Here is a 26,441-nt window from a genome sequence, read left to right as displayed (position 1 = left end):
GCTTTCATTATTGATTAGTAGTATCTATTAAATAAGATCTTTCACTGTGTTCTTTTTCTTTGCCTTTTAACTTTGTTTTATATTGTTGTAGACTTATAGGATGTGTAATTATTATGTATAATGACTTTATAATACACATTTTGATCTAGGGCAGCTTCCTACCTTTTTAAATCTTTTACAAAATTATCTTGACTTTTACATCTTTTCTCTTATATGTAGATTTTAGAATTGTGAGCTATCTCTTCACGCATCATGTTTCATAAACCTTTCTGGGATTTTGAATAGAATTACATTGAATTAAAGATTATTTTGCTTTCTTTGGGGAACGGTTCTAGTTGAAATAAGCCTTGCTGTGAATGACATGAGCTATTGTAATTTTTTTTTAATTTTTCTTTCCTTAATTTAAAATTGATTGTTAGAAATCATGTTCTTTTTGTACTTATTTAGGAAGATGACATTTGGAAGAGTAAGTGACTTGGGGCAGTTCATCCGAGAATCTGAACCTGAACCTGATGTAAAGAAATCAAAAGGTTTGTGGTGTTTTATACTCTGTGTTAAGCCTTCACTCACACTAGTCATTGACTGTAAGTGAAGGATCATTTAAGATTTAAACAGTTTATCCTGTGAAATAACTGCCTTACCTCTCACTTGTGTTTATATTACAACTGAGTCCAAGAGCTGTGTGTAGTTGCATCTCCCTGAATGGAAGTTCATGAACCGGGGCGCCTGGGGGGCTCCGTGGGTTAAAGCCTCTGCCTTCAGCTCAGGTCATGATCGCAGGGTCCTGGGATCGAGCCCCGCGTCGGGCTCTCTGCTCAGCAGGGAGCCTGCTGTTCCCCACCCCCACCGCCTCTCTCTCTGCCTGCCTCTAGCTGCCTGTGATCTCTGTCAAATAAATAAATCTTTAAAAATTTTATATAAAAAAAAGAAAGTTCCTGAACGTGCTTCACCATGACAGAAGGCATATCTGTATGAAAGAATATTTGTCACCTTTCCATTTAAGGGTGTTGAAGACCCAGTCAGGGTTGGACTTAATGTTTATTTTGATGCCCTTTAGTTCATTAAATTTCCTCTTGTTTGCTCAAAGTTATTATGAAATATTTGTGGAAAATAATAGGTTGAAATTCAAATGCTTTGTTTAATCAGCAGGAGAGTGCTCAGTCAATTGTTAAACCTAGAAGTCTTTTTTGACAACATTATTTGTGACTGATCTCAACTTCCAAGCAATTTGTCTTAAGTAAACAGGAAGATTTTGGAAACCAGTGTGGATCCATTCACTTGGGGTCTAGAAATTTTTCAGTGTGATTGGATTGGCAGTATTGTCTTGAGTAAAAGATACTAACTTTTGTAAGAAGAAAATGCTCCAGGGGCGCCTGGGTAGCCTGGTTAAGCGTCTGCCTTTGGCTCGGGTCATGATCTCAGGGTCCTGGCATCAAGCCTCACGTTAGGTTCCCTGCTCAGTGGGGAGTCTGCTGCTCCCTCCCCCACACTTGTGTGCACACACACTCGCTCCCTCTCTCTTTCTCTCAAATAAATAAAATCTTCAAAAAAATTTTTAAAAGAAAAAATATTGTTTTGATAATGTGTTTAAAATTAAGAGCTATTGTTAATCTTCCTATTAAATTTAATAGGACTACATTCCTATTATGTGTATTTTTAATTTTTTTTTTTTAAGTAAACTTTACGTGGGCTCAAACCCATTACCCCAAGATCATTACCCCAAGATCAAGAGTCGCGTGCTCCTCTACTGACTGAGGCAGCCAGGCACCCCATATTATGTTTATTTTTTAATGCAGCTGTTACTTGAATGAATCACACCACTTTATGTTGAGGAGCAGTCTACTTTTGACATTGACTGCATTGACAGAGTAAGCAAAAAATGCAACAATTGTTGAAATAACTTAGACCAAGAAAAGGACCTGTTACCTGTTTCACCTTTTAGTGTATTTACGTAATTGATTTTATTTCCTACTTTGCCAAAGAAGTCTGAGGTATGTAGTCAGGAAAAGTTTAAAGACTGAAAGAGGTCTTCACAGCTCAGTCAGTAAATAATTTTTGAGTGACTCTGGGCACTCACGTTCATATTAGAAGATACGGACTCCGCCGTCAAACTCAAGAGTCTAGCCGCGTCTTTGGTTAGGTCAGACCTGAACTAGAGGAAGAGGTTACTGGTGGCCTTGACGCAGAGGGAGTGCTGGACAAGCTCTGCCGGGACTGGCCGGGAGGGGCTCTGCGTTGTCCTCAGCTTCTGTCAGGGAGGATGATGGTCTCCAGGATTAAGAGAATTTCTCAGCTCATTAATTTCTTGAAAAGCTGGTCTTACTCCTCTGACACCTCATGAAGAAGTGCTCCTCTCTAGAGTACGGGTGTTGGGTGCTTCCAGGGCTAGAAACAGACCTATACACATGCATACAAATCAGGAGATGTAGTTAGCAGCTAAGGATGTACAAGAAACTTTTTCCCCACACTCTATCTCTGCTCATTCTGTTTATTGAGTCGCTTCATATGACGCATTTACTTACTCGTTCTAAGATAGGAGTGCCTGCTCTGTGCGTCTGTCATTCTAGATTCTGAGAAGCAAAGGAAATCTCCAGCCCTTGTGGAACTCCCATTATAGTGGAAGAGACAGTAAACAGATAAATACTGTGTGTGTGTGTGTGTGTGTGTGTGTGTGTGTGTGTGTGTACACACACGTATAAACGTAAGAATAATGGGGAGTTCTGTTTTAAAAGTGGTTGTCAGGGGCGCCTGGGTGGCTCATTTGACTGAGCATCTGACTCTTGATTTTGACTCAGGACATGATCTCAGGGTTGGGAGATTCTCTCTCCCTCCCCCTCCTCCTGCTCACATTCTCTCTCCCTAAAATAAATAAACACATTAAAATCTTTAAAAGAAAAAAAAAATAAAAGTGGTTGTCTGGAGAGGCACTTGGGTGGCTCAGTCATTTAAGCACCTGACTCTTGAGCTCAGTTCAGGTCTCGATTTCAGGGTTGTGAGCTCAAGCCTGCATTGGGCTTCACGCTGGGCCTGAAGCCTACTTTAAAAAAAAAAAAGAAAGAAAAGAAAAGAAGAAAGAAAGAAAATAGTTGTCAGGAAAGGTCTCAACTGAGGAAGTCACATTTCAAGTAGAGACTTGAGCAAAATGGGGGAGTAAGCCCTGGCAAGACCCGCAGGAAGGGGTTCTTGGCAGAAGGACCAAGACAAGCCCTGAAGTGTAAGAGCCGGGCACGGTCAGGCAGCAGCAAGACCAGCGCGGAGGAAGAGGGATGAGCGGAGGAGGCGGTGGGCTTCGGACAGTTCTCACAGACCATGGTGGGAAGTTGAAAGTGTTGGAAGTTGGAGCAGGGGAGTCCCAGGATGTGATTCGTGTTTTAAAGGTGTGGCTTTGAAACTGTTTGGAAAGTAGAATGGAGGGGTTTGAGAGGAGAGGCAGGGAAACAAGGTTCGTGGTCTAAGCAGAGGAGGAGGATGGTGGTCGTGATTTAGGTCGTGGGAGAACCGTCAGATTTGGGCTGTGCTTGACGGTAGAGGCGGCAGGATTCTGTATCCACCAGCCCCTGGTCCGTCAGGTCACTCGCGTTATTAATATAATTGAGACGTTCCCACGTGAAGTAATTAATAGTAATTTCTGCAGTTTGAGTAAATGCATCCGCAGATCCCAGTGCTTCCTTCAGCTGTCCAGACTTGTCTTTAAATGTGTTTTCGTGTAAGTAAATGACCTAACGTAGGAGCCAGCAGGTTCCATTCATTCACACGGGAGACGATGCTATGTGCTAAGCATACAAGTAAGAACGTAAACTCGGGAGTTTATTTTAATCTAGCTTCGTCCCTCTTTTATGACCCTGACTCGGCGCAAGCCTGTCATGCTGGTTACTCTGTCAGAATAACTAGTCTTCTGCCCGCCTTCTGGATTTTTCTGGTCGTGCTGTTCAGCTCACTCCTTCCTCACCTGTGTTTCTCACGAGCTGGGATTTGTACCTAAAGTCTTGATTTGACTATGACATTTTTAGAAGAGTATATGTATGTATTTCCTGGAAGGATGCACAAAGCGTGTAACATAGTTGAAGGATGAGACGAGGGAGATGCCTTCTGCTTTCCATTCTACCCTTTTTCTCTGCTTTTTGAATTTTCTTACCCCATCTGCTTTACTGCCTCGTTACCCACTACCTCTTCTCCCGTAGCTTTGGCTCACCTCTTTGCTGTGACCTTTGAATGTTCCTTGCCTGCCTCTGCAACTTTGCCTTGAGCCACTCTCTGCTTCATGGTCTAGGATCTAACTAGAATCTCCTTTATTCTTTTTTGAGGTCCTTTCTCTGTTAGGGCCTCTCCATTTGCTGTTCTCCCTGCCATGGCTTTCGTGAGCTCTTTCTCGTGGCAGGTATTCACTCTTCAGAGAGGACCTGAGTGGCCCAGTCGCTCAGCGTCTGCCTTCGGCTCAGGCCCTGATCCCAGGGATCTGGGATCGAGCCCCACATCGGGCTCCCCGCTCAGCAGGAAGCCTGCTTCCCCCTCTCCCACTCCCCCTGCCTGTGTTTCCTTTCTCGCTGTTGTCTCTGTCAAGTACATAAATAAAATCTTAAAAAACAAACAGACTGAGAGGACTTCCCAGACCACATGATCTCAGCTCTCAGCTCATTTGTACCACTAACACAGCACTTCTTTATTTTCTTACCACTGTCTGATACTATCTTACTCATTTATTTGCATACTTGTTATACTCTATTTCTCTTCCATGAGTATAATATCACCTCTCTGAGAGCAGGGATTTTGTCTTATTTGGCACTGTATTCCCTGATTCTAAAATTATATCTACCACAGGTCGGCATTAATTAAATATTTGTTGGCTTAATTAATTGATCTAAAGGAATTTCTTCAGAGATTATCTAGGTGGTAAGATTATGGATCATATTTATTTAATTTAAGAAAAGTAATATTTTTTAAACCAACACACTCAGTTTTCTTATCCAGATTACTTTCTTATTCTGAGGATACTCAGAACCCTACTCCCAAGCATTCTCAGACCCCAAGTAATGGAGATTGCTGAGCGATGGATACTGCCTCATTATTCTGCAAATGAAGCAGTTGAGGATCTGGGAAATTATAACTTGTAGGAATCACCGAGCAGATTAACAGCAGTCTAGGGGCTTTGGCTCAGAATACTGTTGTGACAATTCAGCTTGGCTTCCTCTCCTTCCTTGCTGAGTGTAGCTGCAAGAACGGTCGTCATTTACTACGCTATAGTTTCAATTTGGTTTTTTATATACTGACAGAGCACAGAGGAAAGAGTTGAGATTTGAGAACGGTGTATCTCGAGGCTTCTGAAAGTACGCGAACTTTGCTTTCGGGGCAAGCAAAGTAATTTTAAAAGTTACATTCAGGGGTGCCTGGGTGACTCGGTTAAGCGTCCAGCTGTTGATTTCGGCTCAGGTCATGATCTCAGGTCATGAGATCAAGCCCTGGATCCGGCTCCACGCTCATTGGGGAATCTTCTTGAGATTCTTTCTCTCCCTCTCCACCCCCCGACCCCCTCCAACCCCTGCTCCGGTGCATGTGCACGCATGCTCTCGCTCTCTACAATGAATCTAAACGACAACAGTTGCGCTCAAGTCCTCTGGGAGAAAGTATAACAAGGAGTTGTAAAAGATGTTGTGAACATGTATAGACCTAGTGCCTGGATGCAGTGGTGGGCGATGAAAAGAGTACTTATACGTTGTGAAAGCCCTGACGTGTCAGAGTAAGAAGCCTCGGTTCCTGACCTGTAAGCATCAGGGATTCTTTTCTTTTCTTTTTTTTTTTTTTTAAGATTATTTATTTATTTCAGACAGAGAATGTGCAAGTGAGAGCATGGGGAGAGGGAGAAGCAGGCTACTGCAGAGCAGGGAGCCCACACGGGGTTAGTCCCAGGACCCTGGGATCATGACTTGAGCCAAAGAAAGGTGCTTAACCTGACTGAGCCACCCAGGTGCCCCTAGATTTTATTTTTAAGTAATCTCTGCACCCAGCATGGGCTCCTGGAGATCAAGAGTCTCACACACCACCAACGGAGCCAGCCAGGTGCTCCCCACCCCGCCTGTCATTAGCAGAGTACCAACTAGATGCATTTTTCTGGCAGTGGTAGAGGAATGAATTGGTATCCGAGAGACCAGTCAGGTAGTAGGCTTAGCTAGTACTGTAGATGGAAGAAGAGGATTTGAAAGGAAGTAGTGGTAGCCGGAACTGGAAAGGTCAGATTGCTAAGACTCCAAAGGAAAATTCAAGAGACTGCATTCAGGGTGGAATTTGGGGACAGATTCATACAGACAGTGAATGCGGAGGGTGGACTGACTTTTTTAATATGGGCTCTCTGGGTGAAAATTTATGGTGTGAATTTTTTTAAATATTTATTTATTTGACAGAGAGAGATCACAGGCAAGATCACAAGCAGGCAGAGAGGCAGGCAGAGAGAGAGGAGGAAGCAGGCTCCCCGCGGAGCAGAGAGCCCGATGTGGGGCTCGATCCCAGGACCCTGAGATCATGACCTGAGCTGAAGGCAGAGGCTTAACCCACTGAGCCACCCAGGCACCCTATGGTGTGAATTTTTTTTTTTTTTAATTTTGTTTATTTGACAGTCAGAGATCACAAGTAGGCAGAGAGGCAGGCAGAGAGAGGAAGGGAAGCAGGTTCCCTGCTGAGCAGAGAGCCCGATGTGGGGCTCGATCCCAGGACCCTGGGATCACAACCTGAGTGAAAGGCAGAGGCTTTAACCCACTGAGCCACCCATGCGCCCCTGGTGTGAGTTTTTAATAAAGGATTAAATTAATGTCTGAGAGAAGATACAAGAAAAAGAGTAGGTAGTAAACAGACACTCAATTTGGAGCACATAAGTTTGAGACGCCTTAGGACAACATGTAAGTATGAATTTAACGCCCAAGAAAGAACAGGTTTTTTGATTATTTGTGTTTTGAAGTCAAAGTCAAAAGAGGTGATGAGATAGGCCAGAGAAAATACGGTGAAGGAGAAAAGAAGGCTGGGGATGGGGTCCTGGAGAAGTTCTGTATTTAAGGAGGACGGAATGCGCAGAAAGGAGTCAAATATGTGGGTATTTGGAAAAAAGTAAAGGAGAGTGAGCGTTTCGCAAGTGGGAGACTGTCAACAGTGTGACTCTTTGGATGAGTCCGTAGAGGGAGCAGCAACTGGGCAATTCAACAGCCATTTGCAGCTGTAGGTGGAACGTGTAATAATGTGGGCCCTGTTGGCCACAAAGTTTAACTAGACCAGTATTCAGACTTATAGCTAACACTGAAAATGATTAAGGGAATAGATCCAGGTTTTATACTTTCCATGAATGCTATTTTTTGTTCTAATCCAGTCATTGAGTTAATCAGGACCTTGCCTAAGAAATAATCCACCAGCATTTGATTTAAAGCAGAGTTAGGGCAGGAGCCTGTTTTTGTTAATGAAAGGATAAGCTATGTATTTAATTCATGGGAAAAGTGGCTAGCCTATGTCCTTGTAATTCCTCAGACCTGAGTACAGATGTGGGTGGGCTCTTGTGTATCTCCTAGGAGACTGAGGTGTGCCATGGCTCAGATAGAGCGTGGCTATTTAAAGCTCTGTCTTACCCAGCTAATTTATACAGACCAGAGATGAAGCATGTAATAACGAAGTATCTACTGGAAGCCCTTTTGTATAGGAGCTGGTCTGAGGAGTGTGGATATATGACAAGTGGATAGGTACCTCCTGGTGTGTTGCTAGATTGTTACCGAAGACCAAATCGTGGCCACAGTTTTCTTCTGCTTGCTTACCGTTTGCTGAAGATCGAACGCTAGATGATAGCGGAGAATAGAAGAAAGAAAAGTCCAGACTCTGAAATAGCCGTGCGGAAGTCTCTTGAGCCATGGTTTTTCCCAGTTAAATATTTATTAATGGAGATAATCAATTTTGATTAATGGTAGTATTCCTTAATGTTTTAGACAAGATTGTACCAAAAAAAGAATATCCATTTCTGGAAGAAGCTTTGGAATAAGAGCACTTTTTAAATATAAAATTATGCATGAAATCTACACTCAGTTTTGGTTTCGTTTACTAGGATCCATGTTCTCACAAGCTATGAAGAAATGGGTGCAAGGAAATACTGACGAGGTAAATTCTACTTTTAATGTAAAGAAATTCCTGCACATTGTCTGAGTAAGGTTTCAAGTTTTCTCTTTCTTTAGTTCCCATGTTTAGGTGTCATGGCGCATTGCTCCAGGTCGGACCGAGAAGGGGCAGCCCTTGTTAGCGTGTAGCAGTAGCCTCACGGGGTAGGGCAGGATCTTTAGTTCAGAGATTCTGGCCACTGAGAAATATCCGCGCCTTCAAGTTTTCATCAACCAGTAGGCATCAGTAGAATCAGAAAGCTCGACTTTTTCGTTCTTCACTGTCAGTTTTCAGAAAAGGATTGCTCTTTGACTAGTTAGCACATTGAGAGATGTGACTGGAAAAAGGAAAATTTTTCTTCCGATCACCTAATGTGAAGATAATCGGGATGTTGGGTACCCAGTAGTTGGCCCTAGAAAACAGCGCGTGAACAGCTTGTTAACGTAGCACGGCCAGGGTGCCGCAGGTGCGCAGGTGCGTTCATACATGGAATGTGCTGCTTATCCACGAAGTACACATGCGATGCGTAGGTAGTTGTGTTAGAGCACTAATAATGTAAGGCCTGACTTTTCTAATGAATAACCGTTATCGGCAGTTTGAATCGTTTGGTTTTTGTTTTGTTTTGTTTTTAGGCCCAAGAAGAGCTAGCTTGGAAGATTGCTAAAATGATCGTCAGTGACGTTATGCAGCAGGCACAGTATGATCAACCTTTAGAGAAGTCTACAAAGGTAAGGATGACTTGTGTTCTGATCCAGCCTGTATAAAACTGAAAAGAATTAGATTCCAGATACATACAAAAGACATAAGGCAGATTCTTTTGCCTTTGAAAGATGAGGTGCTTTAGAAACTGGCCTCTCATCATGAACAACTAGGAAACTAACAAACTAAATGAAACAGCTGTTTCCAGATCTTGGACAATAGGCAGGAGAGGTCGGTAATCCTTGAAAGAAGGGTAACATTGACACAATCCCTAGCTCGCTGCCCAGAAGCAGTTTCCAAAGTGTAGGGAAGGGGGTCTACCGAAGTTCATAGTGTTGCTGAATTGAGGAGTCAGAAATCAAAGTTTGGATAGCCCAAGGTGGCTAGAAGTCATAGAGCACTTACTGGAAAAGGAGCTTCACAGAAAGAAGACTCCAGAGTTTATCTCTTTATGAGAGGTCCCTTGAAATCCTTGGCCAAATACTGATCTATACATGTATTGGGTGAAAATGCCCATGAGGAGGGAAAAAAACTACCAGAAATTAGTAGCTAGAGCGATTCCTGAAACATGGGGCTAGGAATAGGTCACATCCTTACTGACCAGTGTGGATAGATCTCATAATGTACAAGACATTGAGTAGTGTCCTCAGAAACATGCCTTAATACTGGAGCTAAATTAGCCCTAGAGTAAAGCATTTAACGAAGCCTAAAAGCAGCTTTTGAAAGGATCAGAACAAAGGCCAATCCTTTAAAGGAACACAGTAAAGTTCAGCACTCAACAGTGTAAAAAGAACAGTGTCTGCCACCCACCGCATTACTGGGTATGCGAGAAAGCAGAAAAACTTGACCCACAATCGGGAGAAAACACAATCTATAGAAACCACACCCTAAAAAAAAATACTGAATACAAAAGAACTCAAGAAAAGGGGGGAAAGAGAAGCAAGACTCTAGTGGGACAAGTGAAAGATAAATAGCAAGATAGTAGGTTTAAATGAAATCATATAAATTGCCATGTTAAATGCAAATGATCTAAATAGTCTAGTTAAAACAGATTATCTGATTAGATAATGGCAGAACCTACTTAGATGCTATCTGTAAGAAGCTGACTTTAAATATAAAGACATAGGCTAAAAGAAAAAAAATGGGAAAGATGTACCATGCAGACATTATCCAAAGTAATTTGGATTGGGGCGCCTGGGTGGCTCAGTGGGTTAAGCCTCTGCCTTCAGCTCAGGTCATAATCTCAGGGTCCTGGGATGGAGCCCCACATCGGGCTCTGTGCTCAGTGGGGAGTCTGTTTCCCTTCCTCTCTCTCTCTGCCTGCCTCTCTCCCTACTTGTGATCTCTCTTTCAAATAAATAAATAAACTCTTAAAAAAAAAAAGTAATTTGGACTGCATGTCAGGGTAAACTTCAAAACAAGGAATATTATCAGGCAGAAAGAAAGACATTTTATATGATAAAAGGATCAGTTCATCAAGAATCCTAAATGTTATGCATCTAATAACAGATTGAAAACACAAAGTAAAAACTGCTAGAACTACAAGGAAAATACACAAATCCATAGTGGATAATGTCTCAGTAATGAAGAGAACAGCACTGTCAGCCAGCTTGACTCAAGGGACAGTTATAGATGGCAGATATTCTTTCGGCCTGCAAATAACAACATTTATCAAGATATACCATATTCTGGGCCATAAAACAATTTTCAGTAAATTATAAGGATTGAAATCATACAGTCTGTTTTCTTACCACAAAGGAATTACACAAGAAGTCAGTTACAGGAAGATATGTGGGAAATCCCCCCAAGTATTTGGAAATTAAATAGCATACTTCTTAGTCTTCCATTGGTCAAAGAAGAAATCAAAATAGAAGTTAGAAAATATTTTGGACTGAATTAAAATGAAAACACAACAGTATTTGTAGAATACTGCTAAAGCGTCCTTAGAAGGAAATTTATAGCATTAAATGTTTATATTAGACAAAAAAAAAAGTTTTCAATTTTCTGTCTTAAACTAGCGAATGAGTAAATTAAACCCAAAGAAGGAAATATTAAAGATAAAAGTGAATATGGGGTGTACTTGGGTAACTTAGTTAAGCATCCGAATCTTTTTTTTTTTTTTTTTTTTATTTCTTTGACAGAGAGACACAGCGAGAGAGGAAACACAAGCATGGGGAGTGGGAGAGGGAGCAGGGAGCCTGATTCGGGGCTCAAACCCAGGACTCTGGGATATGACCTGAGCCGAAGGCAGGTGCTTAACAACTGGGCCATCCAGGTACCCCAAGCACCCGACTCTTGATCTCAGTTCAGGATCCTCAGGGTCATGAGTTCAAACCCCATGTTGGGCTTTAAAAAAAAAATGAATATCAGTTACATAGATAATAGAGAAAAATCAAAAGCTGGCTCTTTAAAAAGACCAATTACATTCATAAACCTCTACCAAGACTGGGGTAGGGGGGAGAAGAGATTAGATAGGAATTACCAATACCAGGACTGAAAAGGGGAACATCACTACAGGTCCTAAATTTACTAGAATGGTAATAGTAGAATCTTATGGATGACTTTATGCTAATAAATTCAACAGCCTGAATGAGATGGAGAAATTCCTTGAAATACATAAATTACCAAAGCTCACTCAAGAAGAAATAGGTAGCCTGAATAATGCTGTGTCTGCTAAATTGAAGAATTAATATCCAAAATATATACGGACTCAGTAGAAAAAAAGATTTGGAATTTAAAAATGGGCAAAAGACCTGGAAAGACCTTTTCCCAAAGACATACAAATGGCCAAAAGGTACATGAAAAGGTGCTTGATATCACAAATCATTAGTGAAGTACAAATTATAACCACAGTAAACTATCACTTCATACCTTTTAGGATAACTGTGACCAAAAAGACAAGCAATAACGAGTGTCGACAAGGATGTAAGGAAAAGGAACCCTTGTTCAGTGTTGGTGGGAGTGGAGATTGGTACAGGCACCTTAGAAAACAGTGTGGGGAGTCCTCAGAGAATTAAACATACAACTACCATATAGATCCAGCAGCCCCACTCTGGGTATATACTTGAAGCAAGTGAAATTATTACCTCAAAGAGATACCCGTACCCCTGTTTATGTTCACTGCACGACCCATCATAGCCGGTGCTCCATGGGGATAGCCCGGCTGGCACCGGCAGTCGAATGCGTCAAGAAATGCACCCATAAAAGATCCTGCCCTTTGTGACAGCATAGACGGGCTGCGAGAACGCTGCGCCGGGTGCGCTGCGCCAGACAGACACATGCCGTGTGATTGCACTTACGTGTGCAGTCTGAAAAAGTTGAACTCGTGGAAACATAGTAAAAGAGGAGTTACCAGGGACTAGGGGTTAGGAAAAATGAAGAGATGTTGGTCAGAGAATACGCACCCCCAGTTACAGGATGGATTAGTTCTGGAGATCTAATGCATAGCGTGGGGACTCTAGTTAGTATTGTATGATGTACTTGGAAGTTGCTAATGCAGTCGCTCTTAAGTATTCTTGCTGTTTTTTAAAAAGGTATTTATGTGAGGTGGTAGATGTATTAATCTTATTGTGATAATCATTTCACAATATATATGTTTATCTAATTATCACATAATACACCTTAAACTTACACGGTGTTATGTCAGTCATAACAATGAAATTGGGGGGTGGGAGAGAGAACGTCACGTTCCTCCCCACAAAGAAAGCTCCAGGCCTAGATGGAATTTAAAGAAGAAATAATACTGATTCTAGACAAAGTTCTAGAAAGTTGAAGAAGAGGTGATATTTCCCAACACACTGTATGAAGCTAGCATTACCTTAACACCAACGACATTGCAAGAAAAGAAAACTACAGGCTAGTGTCTCTCTCGAACATACATGTAAAACCCTTAACAGAAATGCGAGAAGGGGTGCCTGGGTGGCTCAGCTGGCTGTATCTGACTCTTGGTTTCGACCCAGGCTCATGAGATTGAGCCCTTCGTCAGGCTGCACACTCAGCAGGGAGGCTGCTTGCGGTCGCTCCCACTGGAGCTCTCAAATGAGTAAGTAAATGAGTAAATACAAGGAAACCAGTCATCAGTATATAAAAAGGATAATACGTCATGACAAGTGGGGGTTATCCCAAGAAAGCGGGTTTGCTTTGATAGTTGAAAATCAGTTGCTGGGATGCCCGGGTGGCTCACTTGGCTAAGCATCTTGACTTCGGCTCAGGTCGTGATGTCAGGGTCCTAGGATCAAGCCTCACATTGAGCTCTGTACTCAGCGTGGAGTCTGCTTGTCCCTCTCCCTCTGTTCTTCAACCCACTCACGCTCGCTCACTCTTTCTCGCTCAAATAAATAAAAAAAATCTTTTTTTTTTTAAAGGAAAAAAATCAGTTGGAGTTATTCATCATAAAAAGAAAAACCTATAATCATCTCAGTAGATGAAGAAAAAGAATTTGACAGAATTCAACCACTGGCGATAAAACTCTCAGGAAACTAGGAACAGAACAGAACCCCGTTAACCTGATAAAACTCACAGTTAAAATCACGTTGTAATGGGGAAAGACTGCATAATTCTAGGAAGAAGGCAAGGACACTTGGACTGGAAGTCCTCGCCAGTGCAAAAAGGCAAAAAAGAAAGGGCCTATAAATTGTAACAGAAGGAGTAAAACTGGTTTTCTTTGCAGAAGACCTTATCATTTATGTAGACATTCCTAAGGCTGCTTTATCCAGTGTGGTAGTGCCTAGCCATGGATGCACAATGCAGAACATTTCCGTTGTCACAGAAAGGTCTTTTGGACGGCAGTGTTTTAAGGAGTCTATTAAGAAAGGGTTAGAACTAAGTTTAGCAGTGCTAAATGTTATAAGGTTAATCAATAAAAATGAAGTACATGTCTATATACCAGCAATTAACAGTCAGAAATTGAAATTTAAAAAAGGATACAATCTACAGTAGCATCCTAAAACATAAAATTCTAAGAATACATTTACCAAAATGTGTGTAAGGTTTGTACAATATAAACTGTAACTGAACAGAATTAAAGATTTAAGTAAATCAAGAGACGCAAATGTTGTTACGGTGCTGGTTTTCCCTAAGATGATGGTGGTGGTGATGATTGAGGCGTAGCTGACTTACAACATGTTAGTTTCGGGTCTATGACATAGGGATTTGATATTTATATACATTGCAAAATGATCCCAGATTTTTTTTCTTGTGATGAGAACTTTGAAGTGGTCTTAGCAACTTTCAAATATGTTATACAGTATTGACTGTACTCTCCATGCCGTACAAGATATCCAAGATTCAGTACAGTCACAATAAAAAGTCCAGCACGGTGTTTTGTAGAAGTTGACCGGTTGACAAGATGATTATAAAACGTAACTGGAAGATTTAAGAACCAGAATGACAGACGTACGGGGTGGGGGGGGGGGGAGTTGGAAGACTAACCTTACGTGGACACATTTACTATCAGGCTGCACGACCAGGGCAGAGTGATATCAGCATAAGGGGAGACACAAAGAGAATACAGAAGTAGACCCAAATACACGAAGTCAGTTGATTTTTGACATATATGCCAAGGTAGTTCAGTGATAAAAAGCTAGTCTTTCTGGTTTACAATACTGGGACATCAAGATATATGTATGGGAGGAAAATGAACCTTCTTCCTCATAGCACATAGAGGAATCAGCTCAAAATGGATCATACACCTAAATGTCAGAGCTAAAACGAAAATTTGTGATTTTGGATTAGGCAAAGATTTCTTAGATCATACGAAACATGAGCTATAAAGGAGAAAAATCGATATATTGATCTTTATCAAAAGTAGAGACTTGGGGCGCCTGGGTGGCTCAGTGGGTTAAGCCTCTGCCTTCAGCTCAGGTCATGATCTCAGGGTCCTGGGATTGAGACCCACATCGGGCTCTCTGCTCAGCAGGGAGCCTGCTTCCCTTCCTCTCTCTCTGCCTGCCTCTCTGCCTACTTGTGATCTCTCTCTGCCAAATAAATAAAATCTTTAAAAAAAAAAAAAAAAAGTAGAGCCTTGTGCTTGTCAAAAGACCCTGTAAAGAAAATGAAAAGGCGAGTTACAGACTGGGAGGTGATTTTGCAGAGCAACATTTCTGAGAAAGGAGTTGTATTCAGAATATCCACAAGCTAATATTCTGTTTCTCTACGGCTTCGCCAGCTGGTTCTAGTTGGGGTGTGAGAGCCGTGCAAGCGACCTTCAGAAAGTTGAGGGCTGCCATGTAGCATCCCTTGCCCCCCTCCCCGCCCCTCCAACACCCATTCCTCTCTTCAAGCCAGACATTCCCAGTTTCTTCAGCAACTTTTCTTTCTCTAACTGGAGATGATTCACAGAGACTTAAGGCAATAAGAGAATTTCTGCTCATGTTCTGATGAAGGCAGGAAACTACTCCTCTGTTACTTACATTAGCAAGAATTGGGAAGCAGAATGAAGTATGTTCAGATGATATCCCACGGAGCCCACAGTGGTTCTGAGGGCTTGCGTTCAGACTGAGGCCCGGCGGACCCCTTTCTTTGCCACTGTTTACTCGGAGAACTGTCCTTAACAGAGCTTGGTTTGATTTTGAACTTTGCACTGAGCTGATTCACACCAGCTTTCTGTTCACTTTTGCAGATTCTATCCTCGTTTCTGTGTAAGGGTGATAATTTTTATCTATATTTATCTTCACTGGCTCAGGCAAACCTAAAATAGCAGAGAGCAAGATCAAGGTGTATGAAGTTGTGATTCCCTATTATCTTTGAGGATGAAATGTTTAACAATAGGAAAAGTGTCCTTTTAGGCACCATTTTAGAAAGTAGATATTTAAAATGAAGGCTTTTTATTTGAGTTGTATGTTCAGATTTTATTATCATGTGCTTTTTATTTTTAGGATGTAAGGTACATTTTGCTGTATTTTGGTTTTTAAGCTTGCTAGCCTTTCTCTTTGGCTGCTGAGATACCTATCCTGCCGGTCCTTAGGGATCTGCGGTGTATTGGCATGGGAAAAGTGCTGGGCTAAACAGAACTTGTTCGTTCCACTCTTAATGAACATATGTGACCTTTTGCAAGTTACTTTCCTTTTCCAAGTCTTATTTCCTCATCACTAGATCAGAGAAATTGGACAAGACAGTCTCATAAGATCTCCTTCTGAGTCTCATCCCATGATTTTATGAAAGAAAGACATGCTACTTCCATGAAAGATTACCCAGCCTCTCTAGCCCATGTTGAAGCTTCTCTTTGAATGTCCTGCTTCATGCTGGTCTATAGAATGTACTTAGACATTTAACATGAACTACCTCACAGCATTTCTGAATTGTTGCATGTGTATATGTCCCAAGGAACTTGTCTGCTGGGATGTTTTTCTCCTCCCCAGTGCTGTGAGTAAACGGGTCTCCGCCTCAGGAACCTGGTGTGAGGTGGGGAGAAATCAGAGGTTTTTTTTCCTTTCCAAAGGTATTGGAGTATTTTGTATTATGGCTCTCCTGATTTAATGACTCCCCTGTGGATTGCCATTTAAGTCATTTTGGGTTTTTTCCCTGTTAGAAACAGTAGTACTTCAGTGAGTGTGTGTGTATATAAATCTTTGTCTTCTCTTATGAGCATGCTGCACCGTCAGTTCCTAGAAGCCAAATTACTCTGTCAAAGACTAGATGTTTCGTTCTACTGTCTATTGCCAAAAGGGAAAGATAAAGGCGGACCTGGGTGCCAGTCCTTGTTATCTTAGGGTGAGCCGCTTGACCTTTTTAAGCTTCCGTTCATTCATATGTAAATGAAAATAATTACAGCGTTTTACCTCAAGATTGTAGTCAGAGCCTCACCGTCCTAAGTGTTGGTTAACCTTAATCTGTCACGGTAATGTGTCCCTGGTTATAAAAATGCGCCTTAACCTTTTTCTTTTCCCTTTTTTCAGCTATGACTCAAGACCTGAGAGAAAGGAAATCTGCTTTTGAAAAATAAGAGAACTTTTTTGCTCTGGTTGGATTCTTCAACACAGCCAATGAAAACAAAGCACTGTATTTCTTTTCACTGCTATACCACTGTTCCCCAGAAAGACTGGCGGACAGTCCTAGACTTCCATCCTAAGCAGAGTGACATGTAGACATATTTGCTGCACATGATGTTCACGCAGTGAAAGTTATAAAGAGACAAAGTGGTATTGTTTACATTACTAGAAAATTAATAGCTTTCCAATGGCAATAACCCATGTATGAACGCGTTTTAGTCCACTGGAATAGACAGGGACCACATACTCTGGGAGGCAGAGAAGCGTAGAGCCGATCCGTGATTGACGCACATTCTGTAGCCATGAGTCCCTACGAGTATCCTGAAGCAGGTGCGGGAAGTGCTTTGCTTTGGCCCGAGCAGACAGGTGAGTCAGCCTGTCGGAGAGCCGGGCAGCTCAGAGTGGCGGTGCGGTGCAGCGGCTTGTTTTCCTTCAGCAGACGGGCCGAGGGCTCCCTGGCGGTCTTCCTTCCCAGAGGCATTCCTTTGGGAGGAGGCTGGCTGACGGGTCGAGTCTCAGTGACATTGTCCTTCCCTTGGGTGACAGTGTGCAATTTTCACATTTTAATTGCTCCTGAGATGCAGTGTGCTGCGAGCCAGTCTCCCCTGCCAACAGTAAGATGAGTCTCCCCTGCTTTGAGCACGAAGACTTGCTCTTCTAGAATACTCTGCTCCGAGTCACTTAGCTTTCCCCTCAGAATACGTGAGGAGAAGGAACAGGAGTAACAGTCACTCCAGTTTCCCCCTGTGATACCTTGGACAAAATGTTTATTCCCAGATGGTATGGGTTTTGTTTTGTTTTTTTTTTCTTTTTTCTTTTTTTTTTTTTAAGATTGGCATGTGAGGTTTGGGGCGTGGGGCAGGAAAAGCACTCGACCCTGGCTGCCTCCCCTTTCTTTGCTGTGAGCTGGGAAGTGTGCAGGTGGTGGCCTTTTGTCTTTCTGTCTCCAGGAGAGCGGGAGACTCCCTCACGGCACTTCCCTCGGTCAGCTACTGGGTGCGGGGCTCGCTGCCATCAGCGGGGCCGCCCCACTGGCGAGCACACTCCACGGGCCCGCGGTGCCCACGCGTCCTCACCGTGCGGGACTGAGGGGGACGAACGTTCTCTTAGGTGTTACTGCTTTTGCTCAGACTTTGCAAAAAAGAAAAGAAAAGAAAAAAATTATATATATATAAATATATAATTATTAATCACCTCTGTCCTTGAGAAAGTCTTGAATGAATAGAGAATTTATTCCATTGCAATATTTGATTGTATAGAGGCACACTGTTTCATCAACAGAAGAAGCGAAAAGGCTGTGTATAAGTTTTTGGTACTATGTACCACCTCTGTTATTCTTCTAAAGCCAAGTATTCATGTACTTAAACCATATTCTATTTAATTGTGTTTGATTTGAAAAATATATATATATATGAATTATATTTAAAATTGTGTCAACTTTCTGCTTTCAGGGCATTTATGGCTCTTCTACTGAAATGTGTTGATTCTTCCAAATATTTCCATTTGCTCTACAAAAACCCAGACATGAGCCACTCCTGGACTTAGCCTTGTGTTTGGAGTGTACGGCATAGACCCTGAGGTTTTATTAGGTGTATTTGCTGTGATTAACTTATTTTGTTCCTTTAACAAAATATTTCCATCCTTTCACTTTGCTTCAACCTTTAAGTAACAGAAAAGCAATATAAAGGTCATAGAATAAAATGTGGTTTTGGGTGACTCTTGCTGCCTCCGCATGTTTTGGAATAACAATTTCTCTAAGACTCTAGGCTATTGAAGCTTGTGCTTTCAGTTACTATATAATAATTTCTTCGTATACATTTTGTGCTTCTGAGCTAGAGATGGTCCGTTGTGGTCAGGTTCTTAAAAGAGGAGAACAGCAAGTTGGAGACTTTGTTACTTTCTTCTGCCCCACCTGCCGTGGGACACAGAGCAGATTGTGGCCTGAAGTTATTAGCCAGATTTAATGTTTGATCGGAAATAGATCTTTGTACTTACGTTAAATTTGGATTCAGTGTGACCTTGAGCGCCACTGTGTTCCAGGCTCTGTGCAGTGCGCCCACAAAATACGATGTCTCGGCAGGATTTTCATAGGCTCGAGGAGTCTGCTAACATCCATCTTTATCGTGTTGCTGACACCAACCTAGATTGTTAGAACAGACATTAGTGCAGAAGTGGTACCTTTGTAACTCGCCATGTCTTCATCTCTCCTGTAAGATTTGATGAAAGTAAAAAGCAAACATCAACCAAGTCCAGCAAAGAGCAATAAAAACAGGGAGCACCTTTTTGTAACATTTCCATCTTGGGTTTCAGTTTTCGGTAGAGCTTTGTGAAAGGTTAGTAGTGCACGTGTCTGGAACTGTGACGAGGTCAGCAGGAACTTGGAGGGGAAGGTATTGTAGGCATCGTAGGCCGTTACAGACTGTGTTGTTTTAAGTACGAGCAGGTAAGCTCCTGCCGAAGCAGCAGACCTCTCTGCTGACACTGTTTGGGGGCGCCTGCCTGACTCAGGCTGCCGCTGCCCTCATTCCCTACAGGAAAGGGGACCATGTCTGTACCCAGGGACATTTCCCCTCCCTCTCCCTCTCCCCCGCTCCCCACCAGTTGATGAGACCAGCGTCGAACTTCTCATCCAGACAGGCCCAAAACACTTCTTTATCTTAAGAATTTTGCAAGAGGAAGGAGAGAGACCCTCTGGGATTGCAGCTTGTGCGGGGCCCTTAAGAAAATCGGGACCTGTCAGCTGCCGTACACAGGCAAGCAGAGATGTTTAGAAGTAGAAAGAGAGAATCTTGAGTGCAAGCAAATCAGATCGGCTACTTCAGTAGCCTCGAGGCCTTCATGGGTTTCTGGATCCGTTTTCCATCCTTCCTGTGAACCCTGTTCATCCCTCAGGTATCCTTAGAATGCCTCTTGGGTTCTCAAAAATCAGTCTGAAGTGACTTTTTATGACTTTGACTAAAGTAAGACCAGACTGCCGTAGTTAACTCGTGGCCATGCGTCCTCAGCGTGTTTGCAAAATGCCCCCACGTGCGGGAGAATTTTTTTTTACTAAATCTTTGGTGGTTTTGTGAATTCTTTCAAAATGGGATCCTCAACTAATGGAGTTAAGAGACACTCCCTCATTTTTGTAGGGAAGAGTTACTCAGCACTGGGACCCCTTCATGCTTTCCAGCATCCTTCCAAAGGATAAACACCGTCCCTGCTTTTAGCAACTCTAATAAACCCAGAAATAGAGGGCATTTCTTTTTTTTTTCTTCTTTCTATTAACATAATGTATTATTTGCTTCAGGGGTACAGGTCTGTGAATCATCAGGCTTACACAATTCACAGCACTCCCCATAGCACATCCCCTTCCCAGTGTCCATCATCCAGCCACCCCATCCCCCAGCAACCCTCAGTTTGTTTCCTGAGCTTAAGAGTCTTACGGTTTGTCTCCCTCCCTAGTCCCATCTTATTTAATTTTTTCTCTCCCTACTACCCACAACCCCCCACCCTGCCTCTCAGATTCCTTGTATCAGAGAGATATCTAATAATTGTCTTTCTCTGATTGATTTATTTCGCTCAGCATAATAGCCTCTAGTTCTATCCATGTTGTTGCAAACGGCAAGATTTCTTTTTTGATGGCTGCGTAGTATTCCGCTGTGTATATATACCACATCTTCTTTATCCATTCATCTGTTGACAGACATCTAGGTTCTTTCCATGGTTTGGCTGTTGTGGGCATGGCTGCTGGAAACATGCAGGTGCACGTGCCCAGAGGGCATTTCTGTCATTGAGTAACTGGTGATAAGCTTCAAGGGATGGAGGGCCACTGCCTATTTATTACGAAATAGGTACATGCCGACCACTTCCGTGGGCTAGGTAAGATGTCTGGCCTTTGGCTGGAACCATCAGTGGGAGCAAATCCCAGCGAAACCCTCTAGGTTCCAACTCAGGAGACCGGCACTAACTGTTACCGTAGGAGGCCTCTCGTGGGTGGGCACTGTGGGCACTTTTCGAGGCCTCTGCTTGGCGGGGTCGGGAAGGGGAGTAAGAAGTGCGGTGCCGTATGGGTTTGGGACAGGCGAAATGGCCGTGGCGTGGCGTGTGGAGGGATCCCGATGAGCAAAAGCCTAGAGGACATTCATGCTCAGGAAGAGGTTCATTGCTTGCCGGTCACATGGGGTCGCACTTCTGCCTCAGTACCTTCATGCAACCAAATACCTCTTCAGTCTCTTCCCCTCAGACCGCCTGCTCTGGCACAAGGACAGTGTCTAAACTCACCTGGAATAATTACGCCCCTTGCCCAAGGGTGGTAGTGCCCCTCCAGGCCCCTCAGAGGCATCTATACCGCTGCTACCTCGTTGTACCCGTATTTGCGAGCACAGGCAGGGCCAGCTGAGCCCTCTGGGCCTGTGGCGGACAGGCAAGCTGCCGAGGAAACGTGGGCTTCAGTTCAGAGGAGCTGGGAATTGCCAAGGAGCAAATAGGATTGTGGTGACTGGCCTTTCCCCTAAAGTCAGGTACCGGGGGGCCTCCATCTTGAATGTGCCTTCAGGCTCACCCCTAGACGATCCCCAGCTGGCCTCTGCCTGCCTCACAGTGAGAGTCCACCACGCACTTGGTGGAAAAGCCCGGGCTAAACAGCGCCCTGGGCCTCCACACTGCGTAGCTCCCAGGGCCGGCCGGCCTGGCGTGCTCACCAGCACCCAGTGGGCTCCACCCAGACCTTTGGTTTCCTCCTCCTGACGGAGAACAACCCTAGTTCCTTCTAATAGCAGAGCCACTGGTCTAGCAAACATTTGCCGATCCCGAAGTATGTTAATGTTTACTAAGTGCCGGGCTCTGTTTACAGCGCAGGGACTCGGGAAATAAGACAAGCGTCCGGGGTGCCTGGAGCCTCCATTCTACCGAGAAGGAGATAGAAGTTGGAAGCTCCATCTATAATCACTGGTGTTTTGGACTCCAGCCAGCCTTTTGAGCCTATGATTTAACACCCTTTCCTTACAGAGCCCCGCAGGGGGTCACTAGGCTTTCCTGACCCAGAATGGAGACCCACAGGGTAGAGGGGCCTGAGGAGGGGTGGCTCCTCTGAAAGCGCCTGCCCCTCGGGGACTGGCTGCCTCACCATCCCATTTACTCCCTGCCAGACCAGAAACGCAGGGGTTGCGCACCTGACTGACGGCAAGGGACGGCGCTTTGATGTCTGAGGCCATCGAGCAAGGCTCTGGGAGTGGGGTAGGCTGAGAAGAGGCCACAGGATCAGTCTCAGACCCCTGGGGCTCTCCGCAGAGCTTTGGGAAGTGTGAATTCTTAGAAACCAGAAACAAGAAGGCTAGTAGTGTAAAGTTATTACATGCGCATGGGACAAAATCCTAGCCTTGGAAGAACCTAGCTAGCCCTTGAGCTCTTCCTGAGTTCTGCTTGAATGATAATGACAGCAAGCAGCAGGACTGAGTACTTAACACCGTGCCAGGCACTGGAAAGGTAAGTACCTACTCTCCCCTCCTGTGAGGGGGCTGAGGCTTCAGAGGCCAGGGAGGCCAATCGAGGCAGTGAACCAGCCCTCTTCCCCACCACCCTGCTCTGTCGTAAGTCGCCCTCGGCTCTTCTCTCCTGCTGCTTGTTGGTACTCACTAAAGGCTAGTGTACCCGACGCTGCAGGTTTCTGGAAAGGGGGACTGGAGCTTGAAAACGTTCCATCCATCGCTTTAAAGCAGTAGTTCTTAAACTTCCTCATGCGTCAGGATCCCCTGGAGAAACTTAACTAAACCTTAGGTTTCTGGGCCTCACCCCGTTTCTGATTTAGTCGATCTGGGGTAAAGGCTGAGAATTCACATTTTTAACACGTTTCCAGGTGATGCTACTGCTGCTCAGGGGACCAGACTTCGGAGCGTCACTGCCTTCAGATAGTTCCTATAAATTGGGAACTGTTTCTTTTCCCTTTTATTGGAGATGCCCATGCTACGCAGAAAGGGAATTTGAGGCTTATGCCTCGTGAATCACCAAAACAGGCACACACATCCTTTATTAGTATTCAGATGTTAATGCCAGGATCACCCAAACACCAGCCCACTGTCTGTCACTGAGCGGGTCTGGACATCGAGGCAAGTGTCTCCCCATGGGGTAAGGCTTAGAAGAATTCACAGTCCAGTCTCAGCCCCATGGTCTCCCTCCTCCCTTACCATCCCCCCAACCCACACCCCATGCCTTGTGCCTTTGCCAGGGACAGTGCACCTGACATGTTCTCCAAGGCTGAGACTTTGGGCTGCTGGGATCACACCCAAGGCCCCAGTGGAATCTTTGGTGCAATCCCTGTCTGCTCCATTTCCTTCCAGTGTGTCCCCCAGCTCCTTGATGCCACCTGCCCTCTGAGGTCTTGACCATGCTGTCCTGACCTTTGTTGCTGTCCTCCTTTTTAAGTCCCTCCCATTGGACTCTAGTACCTTGTTCTTCCTTTCGGCCCCCTTCATCTCCCTCCTCCCCATTTCTTCCTTCAGCACATATTTCCTGGGGACTTGCTATATGCCTCTTCTCGTTACTGGGGGTACAGCAGTCCCCAGAACACACACACTGCCCGTCTTCCTTGCAGTCCAGAAAACTAGGACCATTCACATGAGTATTAATGGGAAAGCACGAGGAAGGAGCCTGTTGCGGGCAGTCCAGGTGGACCCCTCTTTGCGAGTCACAGACTTCCTGATCATCTCAGTCTCTCTCCAGAATGTGTCCATTCTGCATGGACTGCCTGTCCCTCAAGATACCCTTTCTTCCCAGTCCCGACACTCCCCCCTCCCCCCCCCCCCCCCGCAACTGGACCAGGACGCCGCATTGGCATCTTGGCCTGACTGCCCGCCACCGGCCAGTGCTGCCTGCACGCCCTCGCTGCTCAGCCTCCACTGCTACGCGGGCGGGCTGTGCTCTCACCTCTGCCCCCTGCCTGGTTCCGGGACATGCCCAGCCATCTCCAAGGCCTTGATGCATCTCTGCTTCATTCCCACCCCCAAGACATTGCTCTGTCCCTGAGGATGATCCTACCCAGGAACTCAGCTTAGGGCTCTTTGGCCTTCTTCGTTCTCAAGAGTATATTTCACTCTTCAGTCCCACCATAACGAGGTCTTGTCATCTCCTGCGACTGCTCTACTACCTCTGGTCTCCCCTCGCATTTCAGCCCGCCATCATGGTAAACGATGCCAGACTCCTCCTCCGAGATGGGTGAGAAGGGGGTGGGAAGAAACTTGGTAAATTATTCCAGGGGTACGCCATCACCGTTACAAGAGTTGGGTTTTGTAAACCAGCCTTCCGAGGAGCAACTTCAAAAAGCAATAAGTGAGTACTTTTGCTCTGAGGGTTGTAAACCTTGTAAACCCGCACCTACATGAAAAGTCGGGGACGGGGCAGAATTGCCAACGTGACTGGGGTCGAACTTCCCAATGACAGTGCCAGACAAGCATTTTAAAATGCTGCATCTCAGACAAGTTCGATGCGATGGAAGGATATACACTTGAAGAAAGCGGCTCTGGATATGATGCAGACGTTGACGTCCAAGATGCATGTAGAGACTTTGAATAAAATTGTTACTTGACACGTCAGAATGGGGGGAAAAAAGCAATATTTTGTATCAATGTATTAGTGTATATAATGTTATTTTAAATATGCATGTGTGACTAAATAAATTAGATACTATGATTGGACATCTGACTATTCCATCGACATTCCTAAAAGTTTAAATTTACATGGATTGAACCCTTCATTGAGAAAAAAGATTTTTTTAGATTTTATTTATTAGATGTAGAGAGATCACAAGTAGGCAGAGCAGCAGGCAGAGGCAGAGAGAGAAACAGGCTCCCCACTGAGCAGGGAGCCCAATGCAGGCCTCGATCCCAGGACTCAAGGATCATGACCCGAGCCGAAGGTGGATGCTTAACCGACTAAGCCACCCAGGCACCCTGATTCCTTAATTTTTAAAGATGTTTTCATTAGGAAAATAGGGATTTGCCTTAAATATAAGAGCACTTGTACCGTTAATGAACCCTGTTGCTGCTGAATAAATTCCAAGTTCCTTATATAGCATTTAATGCCCTGACTGTTCTGGCCGCCTTGATCTTAGAGCACTAGACTCTCTGCACTCTTTCTTCAATGGGCTTTCACACCTCTGAGCCCATGCCTTTCTTTGCTCAAGCAAAGCTACAGTTTAAAATGTCCTCCCCCACACTGCCTAAAGAAGTCCTCCTCACCTCTAAATGCTGGCTCACTTCCTCCTCTGCCTCTTATTCCAAAAACCTTCCCTGGTGCCCAGTTGGTCTGAGTTCTCCTGAGCACGTCGTTCTCCTGAGTTCCTGAGTTCTCCTGAGCAGCATCCAATATGGAGTCATAGAGGGTTGGTTCCGCACTGGTCTGTTTCACCAGATGTGAGTGAACTCTTCCCAGGGAAGGGCTGGGGTTGATCCAAGCAGTGTGGCCCAGGAGATGCTGGAGGAAAGACAACCAAAACAAAAAACACTTGCTTTAAATGAGGCCAAGCTAATGGTCTTCCGGGCCCATCTTCCCAGAATCAGAGCTAAGTCTTCTGTGCCTTAGGCAAGTAAAATACATTCCTTGCTCCTGGCAAGAGGCTGATGTTGAGATATTCCTTTCTTGTACTATCCCAGCAAGCCCTAAGTTCTGGTTCACAAGTGCCCAACTGCCCTGAGACCCTATCAGGAGGTCTGCACGGTCAAAATTACGTATTCTAATACTACTAAGACATTAACTGCCTTTTCCACCTTGTGGATATTTGCACCGACAAGGCAGAAACAATGGTAGGCGAAACTTCCAGCACTTTAGCAGAAGTCTGGATAGTGGCACCAGGCTGGATCAGCAGTCATCGCACTCTCTACCGTCGTGCACCTGTCCTAAAAGAAAAAGTTTCCCGTAAGAACGTCCTTGGTGAAGCAGAAACAATTATTAATTTTATTAAACCTCAACCCTCAAGTCCATGCTTTTTTTACTATCACGGGGGACAAAATAGGAAGTAGGGATAAAACACTTCTGCGCAGGGTGCCTGGGTGGCTCAGTGGGTTAAGCCGCTGCCTTCAGCTCGGGTCATGATCTCAGGGTCCTGGGATCGAGTCCCGCATCGGGCTCTCTGCTCAGCGGAGAGCCTGCTTCCCTTCCTTTCTCTCTGCCTGCCTCTCTTGTGATTTCTCTCTGTCAAATAAATAAATAAAATCTTTAAAAAAAAAAAAAACAGTTCTGCACAGCAAGTATGACAGTGGCCTTCAGGGAAAGCACTTCTGCAGTTGTTTGGGTTGTTGGCAGAACCTGCCACACTCGTCACAGAATACCGCGAACGAACAGCCAACTAACTGGGTATTCAGACCTGACTCTCTTTTTTTTTTTTTTTTAGTTTGGTTCTTGAAGTCTGCTGAGAAAGGAGAGAAGTTTTCTTTTCTTTTTTTTTCTTTTTTTTTTTTAAAGATTTTATTTATGTATTTGACAGACAGAGATCACAAGTAAGCAGAGAGGCAGGCAGAGAGAGAGAGAGAGGAGGAAGCAGGCTCCCAGCCAAGCAGAGAGCCCGATGCGGGGCTCGATCCCAGGACCCTGGGATCATGACCTGAGCTGAAGGCAGCGGCTTAACCCACTGAGCCACCCAGGCGCCCCGACTCTCTTTTTTTT

The 26,441-nt window shown here is 44.3% G+C and overlaps 1 protein-coding gene and 1 long non-coding RNA gene across 3 annotated transcripts in view; one reads left to right on the top strand and one right to left on the bottom strand.

The window, feature by feature from the left end:
• The window catches only part of AKAP10 (A-kinase anchoring protein 10), an 81,776-nt gene extending 62,983 nt beyond the window's left edge, over positions 1-18,793 (top strand). Inside the window, exons 12-15 of one of the 2 annotated variants that reach the window (XM_045984291.1) lie at positions 448-530; positions 8,069-8,121; positions 8,751-8,846; positions 16,713-18,793. In XM_045984291.1, coding sequence (XP_045840247.1) covers positions 448-530; positions 8,069-8,121; positions 8,751-8,846; positions 16,713-16,718 — 238 coding nt within the window. In that variant the 3' untranslated portion in view covers positions 16,719-18,793. The other variant, XM_045984292.1, reaches the window with a different exon arrangement.
• On the bottom strand, positions 17,598-25,783 carry LOC123929070. Its single transcript, XR_006815881.1, has 4 exons — positions 25,547-25,783; positions 25,019-25,253; positions 18,801-18,945; positions 17,598-17,936 (listed from the first exon to the last, which is right to left on the bottom strand). It is a non-coding gene; the product is annotated as an uncharacterized LOC123929070 (long non-coding RNA).
• Positions 25,784-26,441: the final 658 nt, after the last annotated feature.

The sequence above is a fragment of the Meles meles genome, chromosome 18, assembly GCF_922984935.1.
Source record: "Meles meles chromosome 18, mMelMel3.1 paternal haplotype, whole genome shotgun sequence".
In the NCBI taxonomy this organism is placed as follows: Eukaryota; Metazoa; Chordata; class Mammalia; order Carnivora; family Mustelidae; genus Meles; species Meles meles.
The sequence above is the reverse complement of the archived record's forward strand: the minus strand, read 5'-3'. Positions and strand labels throughout refer to the sequence as shown.